At 36.1% G+C, this 20,789-nt stretch overlaps 1 protein-coding gene and 1 long non-coding RNA gene across 2 annotated transcripts in view; one reads left to right on the top strand and one right to left on the bottom strand.

The window, feature by feature from the left end:
- Positions 1 to 10,770, bottom strand: part of OLA1 (Obg like ATPase 1) — a 234,796-nt gene extending 224,026 nt beyond the window's left edge. The window contains exons 1-2 of the mRNA XM_051991094.1: positions 10,598 to 10,770; positions 9,306 to 9,406 (exon numbers count right to left, since the gene is read on the bottom strand). Coding sequence (XP_051847054.1) covers positions 9,306 to 9,406 — 101 coding nt within the window. The 5' untranslated portion in view covers positions 10,598 to 10,770. The remainder of the gene's footprint in view (positions 1 to 9,305; positions 9,407 to 10,597) is intronic.
- A 122-nt stretch (positions 10,771 to 10,892) lies between these two features.
- On the top strand, positions 10,893 to 17,733 carry LOC127557795 (uncharacterized). The gene is made up of 3 exons (XR_007952627.1): positions 10,893 to 11,049; positions 13,278 to 13,414; positions 16,338 to 17,733. It is a non-coding gene; the product is annotated as an uncharacterized LOC127557795 (long non-coding RNA).
- The last annotated feature ends 3,056 nt before the right edge of the window (positions 17,734 to 20,789 follow it).

The following is a 20,789-nucleotide window of genomic DNA, read 5'->3' as shown; positions in this document are numbered from 1 at the left end:
AGAAGATGTTTTGGGCAGAACCTGAAACAAGGTACTAAGTAGAACTAATGAATACAAGGCTTGTGTTCACACCTTTACTCATTGGAGTTCAATGAGTTCATACCTCCCTTGAAGCTCTTTGGGCCAGAGAGCACTATGGGAGAAAACCCATAATCCCTCTCTCTGGAAGGAGCATAAATAGGCCAATGGGCCAGTCAAAGAGGTTCTTCAGAGGAAGACGCTACAAGTCGAGATTTCACCGGAATGACATGAAGACTGGAGCTGGCTGGAGGCTGAAGAAAGCAGAGGCAGAGGCTGAAGGACCAGACCTTTGGATTTAAAGACATTTGGAGAGAGCTCTTGGAACCAAGCAGAGAGATAGGCCTCTAAGCTAACCGGGCTATATTGGAGATAATAAAAGATCTGAACTTTTATCACCTGGCTGTGTTTTGAGAAGAAAAAGCTCACCACATACGTGAATAGCTGTTTTCATCTGTAAGACATGCCAGGCATTTTTTATTTTAAAAATATAAGCAGAAAACTTAACAAAAGTAAATACTTTGAGATTTTACCTGTATATGTGCAAATATACACATACATCATTTTTCTAGGTAACTATTGGGTTGACCTAATCATCAAATGGCTATTTAAAGCCACGGTGTTTTTAAAGTTGTTTAATCTACTTTACAAAGTTGTGTCCCTACATAACTTGTTATATATTACTACTACTTAAAATAAGCTTGACCAACAAGAATTAGTAATTTTCCTATTATCTTACAAATTCTCCAAGAGAAGCTAAAATATGTCCAAAGAGTACTTTCAAGTTTATTGATAATACCTAAGAGGTAATCATGTTAATTGTCTTACATTCAACTATTTATTTTGGATACTGTTAAAACTTCTGATAGGGGGAAAGGGTAAGAATCAAAGAGGATAGATTTCCATAGTCCTCCTCAAAAATGGCAACAAAACTGCTGAAAATTGCTGCATGAAAATCCAATCTTTGAAAGATGTAAACCAGAGTTTTAAAAACTCTGACAAATTTTTTAATATATGCCAAAAATGGATGGAGAAATCAAGGAGACATAAAACAATAAAACCATATTAAATTCCTCAACCATTTCAAGGTAGCCTATTTTCTTTTTCAAAAAATTATATTTTGTGGATAAAAATACAAAATTCAACTCACACATATGTCTGTGTGTATATAAACACACACATATATATACATTTATTTTTGTATTACATATACACATGTATACAAACATACCTTATATAAATATTACAAAAACAAGAAAAAGAAAAAAATCCACCAAGCTACCAAAAAGAAAGAAATTGCACACCAAAAAACATCGTTCAGGACCTTACTGGATTTTTCTACAGAAACAAAATAGAAGTGAAACAGTAGAAACACACAAAATGTTAATATTTGGACTTCCAATGAAGATTCGGTTTTATAATGAATATAACCATGGTTGAAAGTGAAAGAATGTAAATACTATATGAACTTCCAAAAATTGATGGTGAAAAAATGCATTATAAATTCTACTGTACATAAAGAATAGTATTATATTAGTAAAATTAACGAATGCTACAACTGAACTTGAAAATAAAGCTATATGTGTGACTTTTTAAAAGCAGAGGGAAAACTGTAATAGAATCAACAATGAATTTATATTTAGAAAACCTGAGGACGGACCTTTATTCTTAAAAGTAACAGGATGATTTTGGAAGTCACCTTACTTCTTTGACCCTCCATTTCCTCACTTGTAAAACAATAATCAAAGTACTTAAGAATGCCTAGCTCAGATGACTATGTTGAAAGTTCCTTGGACAACTGTAACAAACTATAGAAATGAGTTATTACATGAAAAAAATTCTAAAAATAGGAAAAACGAAATGGACAGGGTTGTTAGAAATTCTAAAATAGAAAAATTATCTTTGACAGAGATGCTGGAAAAACTTTAAAGATTTAATAACATGAAATATATAAATTATGTTTAGTTTTGCTTTACTTATAAATATAGCAACATTAAAGAATCTGTATTATCTTTCACTAATATTAATTGTGATGATCAAAAAGGTTCAAGAGACAAAATTTCTGAGCAATTTAATCATTTTATTAATGAGGCCAGCATAGTATTAATAAAAGGATGATCATCTGGCCATCTCCTAGGCCATAGACTCCTCAAAGTGGTGGGCTCACAGTTTTAATGCCATTTGGTGCTTCCAGAAGGTGCATAAATCAACTCCCATGGAGTAACACAATGAAAATATCCATCTCTTTGGGTACAAGACTCAGGTCTGACTCAAATTTTGGTCAGAGACATCAATTTCCATATCACCTATCTTGAAGAATCAACATTTTCCCATACCTATCTGAGCAAACACAATGAGCAAGAATAATACCTATCAGCCCAAAATTTTTATATGTCTGATTAGATCTTCACTTGGGTATGTCTCTAATGATTTGCTTGGTTTCTAGATAAAGAAATAGAAACAAGGAAAAATCTTCATACAGATTCAATAATTAGTTATTAAACATGAGAGAAATAAACAATTTCTCACAAAACTTAACTTCATAGATCCCCATTTTCTTATCTCAACAATGAAGGATTTGTATTGTATTAAATGACTCACGATTCTATGAATGCTAGTAGACCAAGATATGATAGAAGTTAAATTAAATATAATCCCTGCAATACTGAATATAAAAGGACTTAATTTCCTTATGCATTATAAATGGACCTCAGCAGAGGGGTCTTTGAAATACAAATATTTATATTTTCTTTTGCTCCAACAAAGGATTTAATAGTTTGGCATTTCCACTAGTGTTCTGCATTATAAAAATTTTAATAAATACTCTATTTCATCACATTTAAGCTTCATTAAGCCCAATATTCAATAATAATCAAAAACTTTCCCATAAAGGAGTAAGAATAAAGAAATCAGAACAGAACCAGGAGATCATTATACACTTTGACAACGATATTGTATGAGGATGTATTCTGATGGAAGTGGATTTCTATGACAAAGAGACCTAACTGAGTTTCAATGGATAAATGATGGACAGAAAGAGCGACACCCAAAGAAGGAACACTGGGAAACGAATGTGAACTATTTGCATTTTTGATTTTCTTCCCGAGTTATTTTTACCTTCTGAATCCAATTCTCCCTGTGCAACAGGAGAACTGTTTGGTTCTGCAAATATGTATTATATCTAGGATATACTGCAACATATTTAACATATATAGGACTGCTTGCCATCTTGGGGAGGGAGGGGGGGAGTGGAGGGAGGGAGAGGAAAAAACGAAACATAAGCGAGTGCAAGGGATAATGTTGTAAAAAATTACCCTGGCATGGATTCTGTCAATACAAAGTTATTATTAAATAAAATTAAATTAAAAGAAAAAAAAAGGGGGACCGTGGACCCCTTAATAAAATGCCATTGCCTCAAAAAATAAATAAATAAATAAAATTAAATTAAAAAAAAAAAAAAGAAAAACAATGACATGGAAAAATTTGTCTATATGGTTGCAAGGCATACTCAATGAAAATGCAAGTTGGATCAAATGAGAAATAGAAAGCTTCTATACCACTAATGTAATGAAAAACAGAGCAATTATATTAAAAAAGGTGACATAAGCTTTAGCTTCTCTGCAAAGGTAAAAAACAATAGACCAAATAAGAGCCATAATTACTGATAAAAACCCTTCACCAAGGAATATGAATTACTAGTAAACTATTTTAATGGTTTGTGTCAGACACAAGCCTAGCCCTACATTTCTCCATGACATGTGGCAATGTTGATTATTCAAGGAAACAACAGACTAAGCAACACATTACTATAGGCTATAAAAATTTATCAACTACTGAATGCATAAGTGAATACAAACTGAATACATATGAGCAGGTAGATGGAATTATATATCAGAAGACTATCTTTCATGGAATGACAGACAAGAAATCTTCACATTGCAAATAGACACCTCAAAATATTCTGGAAAACTCAACCAATAAATTATAATGGGATCAGAACATTCACACCAAACAAACTGTTGCCCACAATGGTGCAGATATAAAACTTATCAATAGAAACTTAAGAATGCTTTAACAGATGCCACCGTATCAAATATCTATACTATCCAAATCATATGGGATTTTAAAAAGCTTTCAAAACATAAAAAGGTAAAAGAGGAGATCAAAATCACATAGGACCATCCCAAGTATCTTGTGTTCTATTAGAGTTGTCCTAAAGATGATTCCATGAGTTTAAAAAGGATTCTAACAATTTTGTACAACTACAAAAAAATTTATTTTAGCCACCTGTCCACAGGGTATTAATTATAAAATAATAGCAAGATAGCCTCTGACATCACAGAACCATTTCTACCTGAATCTCATCAAAATCAATAAGAATGAATTAATAACTAACATGTATTTTTAAGGTTTGAAAAAATTTTTACATAGATGAGCAAGCACACTAGAGCCTTTTAACAAATTTATGAGTTATTATTCAGCCCCATTTTACAAATGAACAAACAAGGCTCAGAGAAGTGATTTAGTCATGATGACACAGGTAATAAATGTCAAAGTTAAAGAAGAACTTAAGATCTTCCTGACAATGTCCAACACTATATGCAGTTTGCCAGGGCAGAAAGAAATCACAGAAACCTTCACGGAAGTTGCATTTGAGATGGTCTTTTAAGGATAGAATTCCACTGTTTAAGAAAAGGAAGGAAAGTATTGCTGATATACAAGAAGTTAGAGAGACCTGCATTCTAGATCCAGTTCTGTGATCTCGGGCAAAGAATTTAAACATTTCTTGGCCTGAGATTGATTACTTGGTGGTCAAGTATGTTAGGAAAGGCATAGAAATAAGGGTACACGTTATATTCCAATGACAGACTAAAGCAATTTTGGTTGGAATAGTCTTAGGGAGATTAGTAGTAAGATATAAAACTAGAAAAGATGGATAGCTGCAAACTCTGGAGAGCTTTAAATAGCAGGCAGAGGATGTGGCTCTCAGGAAAAAATAAGTAAATATTCAAGATTTTTAAACACAGAAGTTATTCTGGAAATGGTATAAATGGCAAATAAAAGAATAGAGGCTAGAAGATAAATGAAAAAACTATTTTGTAATAGTCCAGCAGGGAGTAATGACAGCCCATTCTAGGTTAGTCATCATGGAAATAGAGAAGAGGGATAAATACAAAAGATGTCATAGAAGCAGAATCAACAGGACCTACTCACTGATTAGTTAGTTATAAGGTGAAAAAGAGAGAGCTATCAAACATAACAGTGCTGCACTGGGCCTCAGTTTTCTCATCTATAATACTAATGAATAAAAAATACTTCATTAAGCACTATGTACCATATTCTGTACTAAAGGGTTGTATTCCAAATTTTAAAATTAGATAGTCTCTGCCCTAAGGAGCTTAGATTCTAATAAAGGAAGAAAACACATATAGGAAAATGGCCAGGAAAAGAGTTTGGGTCTACTATGTCATAGGGATGAGTTTATCCAGGATAGATGAATGAGATTGCACATAAGTGAGTAGAAGGCCCTTAAGTGTCCTTCGAGCTCTACAATCTGTGCTCTGGATGATTAGTGGTATCATAGGAAGAAATAAAGTCAGGAAGGAATCAGTGCCTCTATTTAAGACATGTTTAATTGATGCCAGAAAATGTAACTAGAGAAATACAACAAGTCTTTAGCTCAGAAGAATCAACACTATGGTCATTCATCTTCACACACATATGCTTTTTAAATTTAGAGTCATCTGTATAGAAGTGATATTTAAAGCAAAGAATAAGTAAGATTCCAAAACAATGGACTGGGGGAGGTGGGGTGAGGGAGTGTCAAAAACAGATGGGAAGAGGAAAGGGAGAGAGGAGAGTAAAAAGAGAAAGGGAATAGAAAAGAAAGGAGAAAAAGAATGGGGAAGAGAAAGGGAAGAAGGAAGGGGAACTGAAGGAGGAAAGAAAGGCTTTCTAATCCAATAGTCTTTTCATCCAGTCAAATGCAGCCTCTTCCACCTAACCTTCAGTTCTACCACACAATACTTATGAGAAGGAAACATAAAAGACTCTCTGGCTCAAAGGGTACTAATTTACTATCAAGGTCATTCTTTTGCTGGTCAGACTACCTGCTACACAAACACTGCCAGTGAAAGGACAAACCAAAATAACTGAAGTAGTGAGGTATCCTAAGGGAGAGACAGAAGGTGGCATTTGTCAAGCCCTCTCCTTCTCAGAATCTAGAAGGAACCTAGGACCAAGCACCGAGTAGCCCCTGGGAATTGCTTTAACTGCCAGACTACCCACCCTATGCCAGCTGGGTTCTGTTAGCCACTGTCCAGGGGAGCAACCCTGGCTGAGAAGAGTTTCAGCATCCCTACCACAATCCATCCCAATTAATAGCAATTTCAAGAACTCCAGAAGTAGCAGTGCTCCCCAGAAAACAAACCCTACTGCCAACAAAATTCCACAGCAAAATTAGTTGAGGGAATAACTTTGTTGAAATGCAACTTGTCAAGTGATTTTACAATAGCCACCATCACCTCCATCTCCTCAACTGCCACCATTACTGAAGAACCCCTTCAAAAAAATTATTGACGCCAACACCATTGGCACTGTCAAGTGCCAGCATCAGAAATAGATAACACTTTATTCACGAAAATGATGCTGAAGAAAATGTGTTGCCCACTGCTTTCCATTATACCCAAAGGATTACTGGTCTCTGAATTACTGAATTTGACTTGCAGCTAAACACTCCTATGTGTGTTGTCTCATCTATCAGAATCTGAGTTCCTAGACAGAAGGGGTTGTTGTGCTTCTCTATTTGTATCCTCAGTGCTTCATAGTATTTTGGTCTCAGTAAATGCTTAAAAGATGGCTTTTCTTTCATTCATCAAAACAACCTATCTACCAGGATCTTCCCTACTAATTGTTTTTAACTGTAATCAGTCATCTTATGACATTTTAGTTTTTGTGGGAGTTTTTAATTCAATAAAATATATAGTTCTAATTAGAAAAAACACAGTGAAAAGTTAAAATGCATACATGTGAAGATGAATATACAAAATTCCACAAATATTTTCTAACATCACACAACGGCAAATAGTTATAATCAATGATCAACTCACAAAACAATTTTAGTCACAATTCAGTCTATACCACCTTTTAAAACAGGTTTATTCTCTCAACCAAAAGGAATTTACAAATTAATCTGAAACCCAACAAAATATATGTACATAACTGGAGAATGAACAAACCATAATCCATAAACATAATAATATTACTGCTCTAGAAGAAATGATTATAAAGATTTCACAGAAACCTGCAAAGATTTGTATGAAGAAATTTCCCATCTGATAACCCATAAAAGATCACTATCAAGGAAAAAAAAAGATCATAGCTGATCATAGATAAAAATAAATCCTTGTCAATTGAAGACTATTTAAAAAATAAACTGGGCATTAACCCAAGTCCATGGTTTCTTATCCATGTCCCACATGCCTGACTCTCTCCCTTCTTATTTCTCCCTCTTGACTTCCTTCAATTTTCAGCTAAGTCTTACCTTTTAAAAGAAGCCTTTTCCAATCCTCCTTAATCTTAGCATCTCCCTTCTAAGACCTCTGGTTTTAAGTAGGTAAGTAGACAAATAATGATAATAAAGATGCACACACACATACATATTAGCATTTAAAAGATGACTAGCTTGAGAAATTAGTAAATGGTGAGGAAGGAGAGCAGCAAGGAAGAACAGTGTATGCACAGCAGAAAGAAAGGTGGTCTTTGGCTTATTGTGTACATGTTTGCCCCAGGTAAATTATTTAATCTTTCTGGTTCTCAGTTTCCTCATCTGTGAAATGAGATGGCTGCACTAGAAGACCTCTAAGCTTCCCTCAAGTCTAAATCAATATTGATCATCATAATTTAAATAAAGTCAACACTAATAGGTATAACACTCAGGTCAAATTCAAAAGAAAATATTGCTACCCTATTATCAAAGGTCAAGCATACATTTCTCCTGTTAAAAACCAGAGACCAACCAACTAGAAAATGACATCTATTATTAGTCATGAGTACAATTATCAAGGAGTTCTGCTTAACTGTTTTTAGGGAATATATTCTATAGTTTGAAAAGTTCACAGGATCATAATAAGAGAACTTAAAAGCCATCTGGTCCAACTTATCATTTTGCATAAATGAAGAATTGAGGAAAAAAGTTAATCAACTTGCCTGGGTTCACACAAGCTAGTAAGTGAAGTATGATTTGAAGCTAAATCTCCCTGATTTCAAGTCCAGAACTACTGTGTCAAAACAAAAGATATTTACACATTTTTAAAAGCTTCCCAATTTATAGCTAAATTAACTTGTGTATACTTTCACAAAGTATTTTAAATAATTCAAACTGCTGAAGTATTAACTTTTTGCAAGCCAAAATAAGTTTTGACAGCACCATGAATAAAAGTAGAAATCCAAACACTACAGATCATTTAATTCTTAAGATGAAGTTAATGAAACCACAGACTACTAAATTTGTCTATCTCAGCATCTACCAAAATATAAATTTTAATTATTTCCCGAGTTTTGATATACAACAGAGATAGGGGCTAGACTTGTGATTACACACACACACTCCATTTCCCATAGTGTATAAGTATAAAGATCTCCTAGTTGAGGAAATTCCATCTACCACTGTAGTTAAAACCTTCACAACCAACTTTACAGCCTGTTTCCTAGCAGACAGTTAAATAACTTGTCCAAAGTCACATATTCAGTATGTTAGAGAAGATACTTGAATGTTCTTCACCACTTCACTATTCTACACTGCTGTGTTATCCCTTCCACATCATAACTTTCCCCATCAAGGTTAAATCAACCTTAAACTAAATGGGAATTTGGGAGGGGGGGAGGGGAAGGGGGGGGGGGGGGAGTTTTGCAGAAGCCAGAGAGGACAAACAAGCAAAGGCCAGCAGACAATACAGAAAAAGTTTAGAAACTCAGAAATGCATAAAATTTATATAGAATTGTATAATATTGACCAATATTTTACTTTCAATACCTTAACACTTCAGACTTCTTCTCTGGTATAGAGATTTTAGACAGATATTTCAGCTCACAGGGTTCCATGTCCCTAATCTGATAACATGGAAGGGATAACTGTATAATAGTTAATATTAATTAACATCTATATGATGTTTTAAAGTTTGCCAAGCATTGTGCATATGCATTAATTCATCTATTAATAACATTAAAAGAGAAAAACAAAATTTACAATGTATAAGTAAAAGAGGTAAAGTCCAATATTCACCTACCCAACATTTGGTAATCCAACAATACCAATCTTCAATGAGGTCCCAAATCGTCCAATGATTGGATGTGGCTTAATTCCTTCACCTCCCTTTTTGGGGGGCATCTGAAACATCATAATGTAACATTTAATCAAAACTTTTTTTCTTTGTCTCCTCCACCAAAATATACATTCAGGCCACCAAGTTTAAGAAATATCTTCTAAGCAGTCATTGTGACAACATTTAAAAAAAAAAAAAAGGGTAGATGATAATCTTAGAAAATGACAGAACTGTCCAGTTTACTCCAGAAAGTCCTCTACAGAGATTTGATTGTTCCAACTGCAAGCACTCAGGTGAATTTCGGTCCAGAGTGCTGACTCTGCAATTTGCAAACCTGATATGTGGATCTCTTTAATAAATGAACCAGCGTACAAGAAAGAATTGAAAGAAAATATTGGTAAGTGATCCTCCATCGTTAAGGTTAGTTTCTACCTATACCGTCATTATTTAACATATTAAGGAGCTACCATTCTATGGCTTCTTGCCTCTACACTTAAACCTTCTTCCCCTTATACGGAAAGATACTAAAAATAAGCTTTTGATCCTTTCTAACTTTGTGCCTAAAGGAATAGCCCTTCTGCCCCAGGAACTAAGCTCCCCTATTCTACCAAGGTCCTAAGGACCCTTCCAACTCCAAATCCTATTATCTGCAACCCACTCCCTAAATTAAATCCATTACTAGGTTTCGATAGTTTGAAAAAGGTCTAATGGATGCCCGTCTCTCCACAAGGCAAGGACTGATTGGTGCATTCCCGGGGCTCACTAGGGCCCTCGGCTTTCCGTGTCACTTATTTGAGGCTCATATAAAAAGGACGGGTTCTCTCTTCTGGGACCACAGTGTCCCTTCCAGCGCCGCTCCCCCTGAGTTCAAAAAAGGGGAATCGCGCCTCAGTCTACCTTCGGCTACTTTTCCGGAGGTCCCCCGGGCGTAGCTGTTCCCCACGGGGTTCTCGGCCCTTCCACCTGTTCGCCCGTACCCCCACTCCCCTTTCCCCCCACACACACACTCCAATTCCCACAAGTCAGCCTGGGAGGCAATGGGCGCCGGCCTCGTGACGCCCCTACCCCGGCCTGCCACTCCATGTGCGCAAGCCCCAGCCCAGGAAAGGACGCGACTATCCAGGCCGTGCGGCCTACTCTTAGGAGCGGGTCCTCATTCATTCCACCCGGCCCGGGTCAACACCCCACCCCGGGGGGCAGGCCCCGGGTGACCGAGGCCGGCGCACCCGAGCCGCGATCTCCCCATGGGGCCTCACCTTGCTGAGGGGGCGGCTATGACACAGAGATCCCCGGCGCACGGGGAGAGGAAAGCTGACGGTAGCAAGAGGCGGGGAGAGCAGAGGCAGGGAGGGAGGGATTAAACGCGGCTCCGTAGTCCCAGCACCACGCACGACGGTGGCAGCGGAATAGGCGGGCCCGGCCGCCCGAAGGAGCCCAGGCAGCTGCCGCAGCCTGAGCTCCCGAGCACCGCCCCCTCTTCCCATTGGCTGACCCCGCCCCGAGGGAGTGCGCGTGAGAGAGAGGGAGGGTGAAGGGGCGCGCGGCCTCGTTTCGGAGGCGGGACTCCCTTGCCTCCGCTAGCTCCGTAGTCTTCCGCCTCCTGCAGCACGAGGTCCTTCCTCCCTCTTTCCCTTATAGGTCTGGCCATACTGTCCCGCCTTCTCTGTTCCTGAAGCCCTCTCTTTTCTCCTCCATGCACTCTTACTAAGTAAGTCCTCCTTTCCTACGTTGCGCAACCGCGTCGTTATGAGAAACTGGGAATAGACTTCCTTTAATAAGTGGCTCCATACCCAAGCCGGGATGAAATTAATTTGTAAAGAGCGCTTGTAGTTATTTATTGTTTTTTGGTTCTCATTAATATTGGTATAGTTCTCCTGCCACCACTGCTTATCCTCGAAGAGAATTTATACCCAATGAAGGAAGCACAAAAAATGCATTTATTCATCATGGTTCTTCGGAAAGTGTACTGGTCTGGATCTCAGTTCTACTTAATAGCTGTGTGATTCTGGGCAAGTCAGCTTGCCTGCATTTCCCTATTTGTAAAATGGGGTTAATAGCTCCTATCTTCCAGGATTGTAATGAGGACTAAATGAGATAATTGTAAAGGTTTAATACAATCCATAGCACCATAGTAGGTATTATATAAACGTTATTTATTGTCATTATTGTTGTTCTACTAACAAACCACTAACTAGTGGTCCTTAAGCACTTTTTTAGACCTAAATTTCTCATAACCCCAGCAATAAAATACATCCGTAAAGAGTATTTGGGGTTAATTTTTCCCTTTATGTGTCATCTCCGTTTTCCTCCAAAACATACTTAACCCCCCCAAAAAAGTAAGATATTCCAAGGCTGTTGGTTGGTATCAGTTTACAATGCTTATTTAGCAAACTTTAAATTATGTTAAGCAAGTAATTAGTTGATGCCCTAGTCAGTCGAGATGGGATTTGTGGGGAGGGGGAGGAGAAAGGGGGGGTCCTTCCAGTACAAGATGATACTGCTCATCCACCATCACTACAGTATGAATTAATTTGATCTTCCCCAGTAACAACTTACATGAAGCTATTATCCATTCATCAATTCAACCAGTATCAGTGGCTAGATTAGGTTGTGGAGGTAGGAAGATGGAAAATGAAGGCTATCCATATTCTAGGCTAAAGACTTTGTAATCAAAGACACACATTTGAAAGACTGCTTGCTGATATGGAGGGAGAAGGAAGAAAGAAGGTAGGATTCAGACTGCAACAGGAGGAAGCTGGTATGCCTACATCTTAATTCCTGACCTCAGCAAATTAATCTCCAAGTAGACTATCACTTTTTTTTCAACTATCTTATGGTATTTAAGATGTAATTTTCTTAGAGTCTAGCATTTACAGAAATAACTGTACCTGAGATTTTGAACATCACATTCACTTTCACATTTTCCTTTCTCTGTTCCAAATCCCAAAATCCAAGCACTTCTTCAGTTTTAACATTTCTCAGCTCACTTGGTTCTTTCAATCCTTAACACTAAAGTCTTGATTTAGTTATTACTTGGACTTCCCTCACTTTTACCAGCTTTGATGCTCTGTAATCAAAATGCAACCACATCTTTCTAACCCAATAAGAGTTTTTAAAAACCCTTGTGGAATAAAATGTCAGGCAAATCCCTGCAATTCCAGTCTATATTTAAGCAGAAACAATATCCTAACCCTTGACTCATTAGTCTAGTTTCACTAAAAGATATTGAGACTATCCTCCAGGTTAGCTCAAGCTTTTGACCATTTCCTGGATATTTGAATACTAAGCAATCAAGGGGAGCACCAGTTCCTCTGAACCCCAAGATGCTTGCTTGGTAGAAAAAAGAGGAACAAGTCAGGAAAGGAATATTCACTCAGGTGAATCAACTTGAAGTGTCCTCAATGTTTGCCCTTGTTGAAATCCTTCTCAAATAGTGCTATAACATTGAATCTACTTTTGTTAACTGTTGAATAATCTATGTGTCTCATGTTATTCTAGTATTGATTCCAAACTACTAAGAGCCTAGACTGATTCAGGTGTAGTGCTGGATCCTAAAGAAGTAGTTTTCCCTTCTACTCCCAAACTAAAAATTCTGAAAACATGATTTAACATAGGCCACTAAAAAAGAGGCCAATTTTATGGTGTCAGTAGCTTCTGACACCATATATTATGTTATTTAAATTTGGCAGTTTATCCTGCCTATTTATCCTTGCCTCTCATCTTCTTTATTTCCCTGGTCCATTTAGGCAAACCTTTCTAATTATAATCAATATATCAATTATCTGTTTTCAGTTGATTCTGTACATCCAGTCAAGCCTTGGCTTGAAGGACCAATTGTATGAGACTCTCTCCTAATTGGTGGAATTCAGTGCTCCACACTTTGGAGCTAGTTAAAGTGGAAGAAGACAAAAATTCCTGAATTCTTTTGGTTTCCAGCTTTAAAAGAAATATGTAACTCCATCCTCCCTTCTGGACCTTGAAGGAAAGGAAAGACCTTGGAAGAAGATGACATGAGAGACATTGGGAATCTTTATCATCTCCCTATCCCCAACTTACTTCACTTAAAACTTCAGGTAACTTCCAGTTGGGGGACATTTGAGATGTTTTCTCTTTGTTGAGCTTAGATATTTCTCTCCCAAGGAAAGAAGTTCTTTGCTCCATGTTTTCCAATGTATATTCTTTTATGTGTACTGTTTCTCTATTTCTGCTTTGCTATTGACTTGGAAAAATGAGTTTAATTGCTGTTTGGTATATGTTTTTGTTGTGAAATTGATATTTGGTAGGAAAGGGGTCAAGCCATGGATATTTCTCCTTTCACCATTAAGTAAAAGCAATCAGGAGTTTAGCTTGAAACTTAAAATTATTCCTCCTAAATTAACAATATAAGAGAATAGAGAGATATAATTCTAGCCCAATATTCTCTTTAGTAAAAGTTTTAGTGGCAAGGCTCTTGCCGCAAGGGATAAGCCCTCCAGTTATGAATCAGAGCTGCCTTTGGTGAAGGATAGAAGGAGGTGTTAGAGATGTATCTGCTTTCTTCTCTGTGAGCCCCATCAAAACAGACCTATATGGACATAAGTAATCTATATGGGCCAATCAAAATCAGAGCATATACACACATCCCACTGTAATTGTTAAGTCGTTTGTTCAGTTGTGTTCAACTCTCTGTGACTCCATTTGGGATTTTCTTGGCAAAAACATTAGAGTAATTTGCCACTTCCTTCTCCAGCTCATTTTACAGATGAGGAAATTTAAGGCAAAAAAGATTAAGTGGCTTGTCTAGGATCACACAGCTAGTAAGTGTCTCAGGTCAGATTCAAACTCAATAAGATGAGTCTTCCTGACCTTGGGCCCAGAACTCTATCCACTGCATCATCTTGCTGCCCCCTTATAATATCATATTAAGGCAAATTAAAAGAAATGTCTCTAATCTTTAAGAACTTATAGCTCTAGTACAAAGTGTCTCCCAATATCTTCAAATAGAAGTAATTTCTCACTTGTACCTCTCTGTATTTTTATTTATGCATTTATCATGTCCTAGTTTGTATTATATTTATCTGCACATATGAAAAGAGACAATGAATTGGATCCAAAATAGGAGAGAAGAGCATACTAGATTATATTTGGAAAATTATTCAATGGTGCTTTCAATGATCCCAAGTTTCTCTTTGATGCAAAAGCCCATGCTTTAATGGAAGCGTTCTGGTGATGCTATATGGTTGAGAATCATAGAACGTTCCCATTTCAAAAGAATCAAAATTATAGGTAATTTAAAATCCAGAAAAAGATAGATAGTAAGCAATAAATAATCAGAAGCAAATTACTAGATATAAATTATTTCTTATACATAAATATTATATATTATATGTAAATGTATATTATATATAATATATATTATACCACTCAAAAAGTGGTATTACTGACATAGGATCATCTATTTTGGAGTAGCTTTTATGCAGATACAGATAATATGGTCCAGGAAAGTGCTTGAACCAGTTTATGGCTACTATTAATAATAATAGCTAACAAATACATTATTTATATTATATGCCCAGCACTATACTAAGGGCTTTGCAATTATTATCCCATTTAATTTTCACAGCAACCCTGGAAGGTAGATTTAAATAACCTCCATGAGGTTACATAGTAAGTGTCTCAAGCTGGATTTGAAGTAAGTTCTTCCTGATTACAGACTTAGCATAAACTCACCAGATTGCTAGAACCAGTTGTTCAATTTCTGTTTATTTATACCTCACAAATCATAAAACACTACAAATTAGAGCTTAATGTTAATAATCCATATTAAATTTTAAAGGTTTGAATCTGAGCTCAAATATGGTCCTTAGAAATTTACTGTGTGACCTTGGACAAGTTAGTTTACATTTATCAGCCTCAGTTTCCTCAACTGTAAAGCAGGGATAGTACCTATCTCCAAGCACAGATATAAGGATGAAGTAAAATAATATTTGTAAAATGCTTAGCCCAGAGTCCAATACATAGTAGGTATTTTCTATGCATTTAATAAATTCATAGACTAATAAATGCTTACTTTCTTACTTCATGCATACATTTTTCCCCAAAAAAACCACTTATTAAATACTTACCAGTACAACCTTAAGATAATCCTACCTTCTCTGTTGTAATTGTGGATCAGAGGAAAATGATATACCTAATATAGCTAGAAAGTAGGATAGTCTGACAAGTCATTCCCCATTTGATAAGTGCTTAAAAGATATGAACAAACAATTTTCAGATAACAAAATTAAAGTCATCTGTAGTCATATGAAGAAATGCTCTAAATCATTATCAATTAGAGAAATGCAAATTAAAACAACTCTGAGGTACCACTGTACACCTCTCAGATTGGCTAAGATAACAGGAAAAGATAATGATAAATGTTGGAGGAGATATGGGAAAACTGAGGCACTAATACATCATTGGTAGAATTGTGAAATGAGCCAATCATTCTGAAGAGCAATCTGGAATTATGCCCAAAGGGCTATAAAACTGTGTATAACCTTTGGCTCAGCAGTGCCATTACTGGGTTTGTATACCAAAGAAATCATAAAGGAGAGAAATGGATCCACATGTGCAAAAATGTTTGTAGCAGTTCTTTTTGTAGTGGCAAAGAATTGGAAAATAGATGCCCATCAGTTGGGGAATGGCTGAACAAGTTGTGATATATGAAGGTAATGGGAATATTATTGTTCTATTAAAAAAAATGATGAACAGGTTGATTTTTAGAAAGGTCTGGAAAGATTTGCATGAACTGACGCTGAACAAAACAAGCAGAACCAAGAATACATTGTACACAATAACAGCAAGAATATGTGATGATCAATTATGAAAAGACGGTTCAGTGATCCAAAGTAATCCCGAAAGACTTTGGACAGAAAATGCCATCTGCATCCAAAAAAGAACTATGGAGATTGAATGCAGAACAACACGTGCTATGTTCACTTCTTTTTTCTGGTTTTTTTTTTTTCTCTCCTGTAGATTTTCTCTTTTGCTCTGATTTTTCTCTCTCAACAAAAATAAATTTAGAAAAAAAAAAAAGAAAGAAGTAGGAAGGTCTGTCTCATATCCAGGACTCCTACTCCACAGCTGCCCTCAAGGACATAAATGACAGGTAAAAGGAGTTGGGTTGGTCACATTGCAACAGATAGCCAATATACATGATGCACTTTGATCAACAAAAGAATGAAGATATCAGAGAAAGATCCCTAGAGCATTGACAGGTTCTCTATGAAGCATTTGGACAACATCATAGAGAAAAGGCATAAATAGGTTGTAACCTGCACCAGTGGAAGAAATACCTGCATCAATGACATCATGAACTCACAGAAGTATAAATCCTATCTAATCATCTTTTCTAAATTAAAATATTTTCAAGACACAATCTCATTTATTCTTGTCTCCCCCATTTCTGTACAATGTATTGCATTATCCCCACATTTACAAATAAGTATAAAAAGATGAATGATTGAAAAAGCATTAGTTAAGCACCTATTTTGTTTAAAGTACTGTGATAGGAATTGAGAATACAAATAATAAATGAGATGGTCTCTTCCCTCTTACATTTTAATAGGAGACAATTCACCTGTAGAAGAGGTAGTCAGAAAAGGGTGCTTTTGTTTTAAGAGTCACTAAAATGGACAGTCAGTTGTTATGACCTTTTCAGAAGTAATGGTAACTTTGATGTGACCACTGTTCCTAGAGTAAAGGAGAAGAAGAGAAGAGCATGCCCCTTGAAGCAAGCCAAAAGTCAAGATGTGAACCAAAGTCTGGGGGCAAGGAGATATAGTCCTTCAAGTTGACTTACCAGTCAAACTCAGCCCCAAGAGTTCCAAAGTGGAGTAAACAATCTTAGGAAAAGAGATGGTGGGAAGAAGAATGAGATTGGGGTGAGGGGGGAAAGGGAAAGAAGGGGAAGAGAAGAAAGGAGAGTAAAAGTTACTCGGAAGCAGAAGATGGATTGCTCATAAAGAATAAGTAAACTAAAGAAATTGTATGTATTAAATATTTACTGTATAAAAAAGTGTTAAGTGGTAGGGATACAAACAAAAATGAACACTGCTCTGTAAGAGTTCACATTCTAATGTGGGAGACAATATATATAAAAAGTTTCAGCTGCATGTCAGATAGTAAGGTCCTATGATTCTTAGGGTATAACATCCAAGCAAATGGTAATACAGCTTCTTTAATTCTGATAAAGTCAAGTGAAATAAATATTTATGGTGTAAAATAGTCACTTGCTCAGGACAAGTTAATATTTCTTCCAGCCAAATAATTTTTTAAATGATTTATTTCCTTAATTTATTGCCTGTTATACCTCCTACAGAGAGGATAGACTGGTAGTTAATTTTTGTGGCATAATAAAATTTTTCTACCTATTTATAAGACTTAGTAATTATTTGCAAGTGATTTCAGTGGGTTTTCTATTGTTTTATGTGTTCCTCCTCAATTTTGTTTAAGTTTAGAAAAGGGGAGTCAGTATTTTACTATAGCTTAGAAAAGCAAAACCACTAGCCTTTCCATGAATACTGGAACTTGAGGGTTCACTAAGTTGCATACTTATTCACTACAGATCCCTTCCTGATATGGACCATCCTTATTTACATTTTTAAATCAAATGGGAAGTTAAAAGGAAACATGGGACACCACAGAGCCTCTTTCCCTTTCTTTCTGTTCTCAAATTATTCATGATGTTTGAACTTTTAGGAGATGAAACAGTAGGCTGAAAAGATGCCTTTTCATTACTACATGTAGAATTATGAGTAGGGAAGTAGGATTAAGGAAGTAAGGCTAAGTGGGAGCTGTACCAGAAGTTGATCCAAAGAAGACGTCACCAATTCTAGGTCAAGGTCTGGCTTTGGAGGAACAGGGAAAGAATCAAGTACAGGATATATGTTCAAATAAGCAGTAAAATTTAATAACAGACTGCATATGATGAAGAGTAAAAATGGAAGAAACTTAAGAGTGAAGTTTCTAGCTTGCAAAAATGGAATGATAGTAATGGCCCACAGTGCAGAAGGCAGGAGGGAAAAATGAACAGCTTTGCCTTTCTTATATTAGAGTTGTTAAACACCATTTTGTCTCCTTTCCCTTTATCAGCTTTTTCTTCTCCATACCTCAAGCCTTGTTTCACATCTTTCCTGTCATCCCCTAGTTCAGAACAACCTCCCACTCTATATCTGTAACCTCCCACTCCACATCTGCAAAATTACCTTTCATCTCCAAAGACCCCTGAAATCCCTTCTCCTGGGGTGATCTTAGAACTGTAGAATGTCAGAGCTGGAAGGGACCTTAGATCCTTTGGTCCAGCCATCTCATTTTACAGTTCTTACTGATTATAAGGCTAAGTAAAATCTCTCATAAGAGACTTCTAAACACTTTAGACCTATGGCTTCATAAAACATTAGACCTTATAAGAATCATCTAGGTTCTTCACCACCCCCGTATTTTATTAGAGCAGCAACATGAAAATTTATGATAAGTCAAATTTATTTCATATTGTTTTCAAATGTCTCATTGTTAAACTTCATGCCACCTCTCTCTTTTCACTCACCAATACTGCTTTTCTGTTAGTGAAAAAATAGTTCATTTTTTTTTCCCATTTTGATAGATCTTGTCTGATTTTACATTTTGAAGCCTATGTTACTTATGTGGCTAATTAATAGCTTCAGATGAGTTTTATAAGGTGACAAATTAAGAATCTATTGAGATTTGTAGTTTTGTTACCTGATCTCTATCCTTTGAAGCACCTTTACAGATTTGTAATTTCTTCTAATGAAAGAACAATTTATATATCGTTTTCCCAAGGTCAGTATAAAAAAGCATTTCCTAAAAAAAAAAAAAAAAGGAGAAGAAGAAAGGAAAAAAAAAAGAGAGAGGAAAGGAAGGAAGGAAGGAAAGAGGGAAAGAAAGAAGAAAGGAAGGAGGGAAAGAAGGAAGGAAGGGAAATAATTCTCTTATCTAAGAAATTAAACATTCTGCTAAACCACTTTACCACAAAGATGCCCTAAGCAGAGAGAATGGTAACTGAGAAAGGTAATGATGGTATCACCAACCATCATCAATCAAATGGAATAAAGATGGGGGAAAGACTATATAAAGAAGAATAAAAAAATAAAGAAAACCTATGATCCAAAAAGTACTTACAGGGTAGTTTCTTGAACAAAAACTATTTAATAAATTATTAAGGGCATTTGCAAATAATCTATTGTTAGCATTTGCATGCTATCTAAATTTATAAATTCATTACTTTATAGTCATTTAATTTTTAAATTTAATTAATTGGAAGTTGACTCTAGTAAGTGTTATCTACTTTATAGAAGTGGAAATGGGCACAAAGAAGAGAAACTCTGAAGGTCATAAACAAAAGTGTGCTGGAATTAGCTGGAGTCAGCTCAAAGAGTCTCAGGAGAAGCCACTTTTAATTTTCAATAAAAGCAATTACATCTTGGAAATCAGCAAAAGCTACAAGTATAGACTTAAGAAAGTGATGAAGAAATGCAGATTAAACCTTTAAATTTTCAGTGTATAGTTGTTGTTCTCCCACCTTTCCACCTCCAAAACCAGTTGTTAAACATTTGCCAGCTCATCCCTACCATTCAGAAAGGAAAATTAACATTAGCTTGATATAATATTTCACCTATATTATTACAAAAGAATTGTCAAATTGTCTTTTACTATTCTCTCCGTTCCCCACCCTAGTATTCATCCATAAATTCTTAAGCTGGATAAACACTACATATATCTAAGCCAAATTGATCCTTTTAAATATGGTTATGATTAAACATGGTTAAATATGTAGGGAGTGGATTGAAGTGCATCCCACCAAGTCTATATATAGAGCTACCTATGACTTGGGACTCAGCAGTGAAAGACTTGAGTGCCCTGGAATTTGGAAGCAATGCCCTTATTAGTCCCCAAGGATCATGATAATAACAAGAAATACTTACATCAAAAAGACTCACTATTAAACCGAGAGGTGTAGTCTATTCAGTGGACTTTTAATGGAAAGGATCCTGCTCCCTGTTTCCCATTGGCACTGGAATTGACAGGAATTCCTGCCATTATATCAAGATTCTCCTTTCCTCTTGCTGTGAAGACTCAGAGAAGAGCTACTCTTCTTCTATCCCAAGAGGATTAAAGCAAGTACATGGTAGAGGGCATTTATCTAACCTAGATGAGCCAGGGTCTTGTATAGGTGATGAAACAGCAGTTCTGAGATGGACACATCTAGAATCACCGTCCATCTTGTTAGTTCCATCCCCAGAAAAAGAAAGAGAAAGAACATTAATTTTGGAGTTGGTGGATTAACAGATCCAGTTACAGATCTGCTCCTTACTACCATTTTGACGCTGGACAAGTCGGTTCACTACTGTATACCTCAGTTTCTTCATCTATAAAATAATGATGAACTAGAAGAGATACATATATTTT

The sequence above is a fragment of the Antechinus flavipes genome, chromosome 3 (assembly GCF_016432865.1).
Source record: "Antechinus flavipes isolate AdamAnt ecotype Samford, QLD, Australia chromosome 3, AdamAnt_v2, whole genome shotgun sequence".
In the NCBI taxonomy this organism is placed as follows: domain Eukaryota; kingdom Metazoa; phylum Chordata; class Mammalia; order Dasyuromorphia; family Dasyuridae; genus Antechinus; species Antechinus flavipes.
The sequence above is the reverse complement of the archived record's forward strand: the minus strand, read 5'-3'. Positions and strand labels throughout refer to the sequence as shown.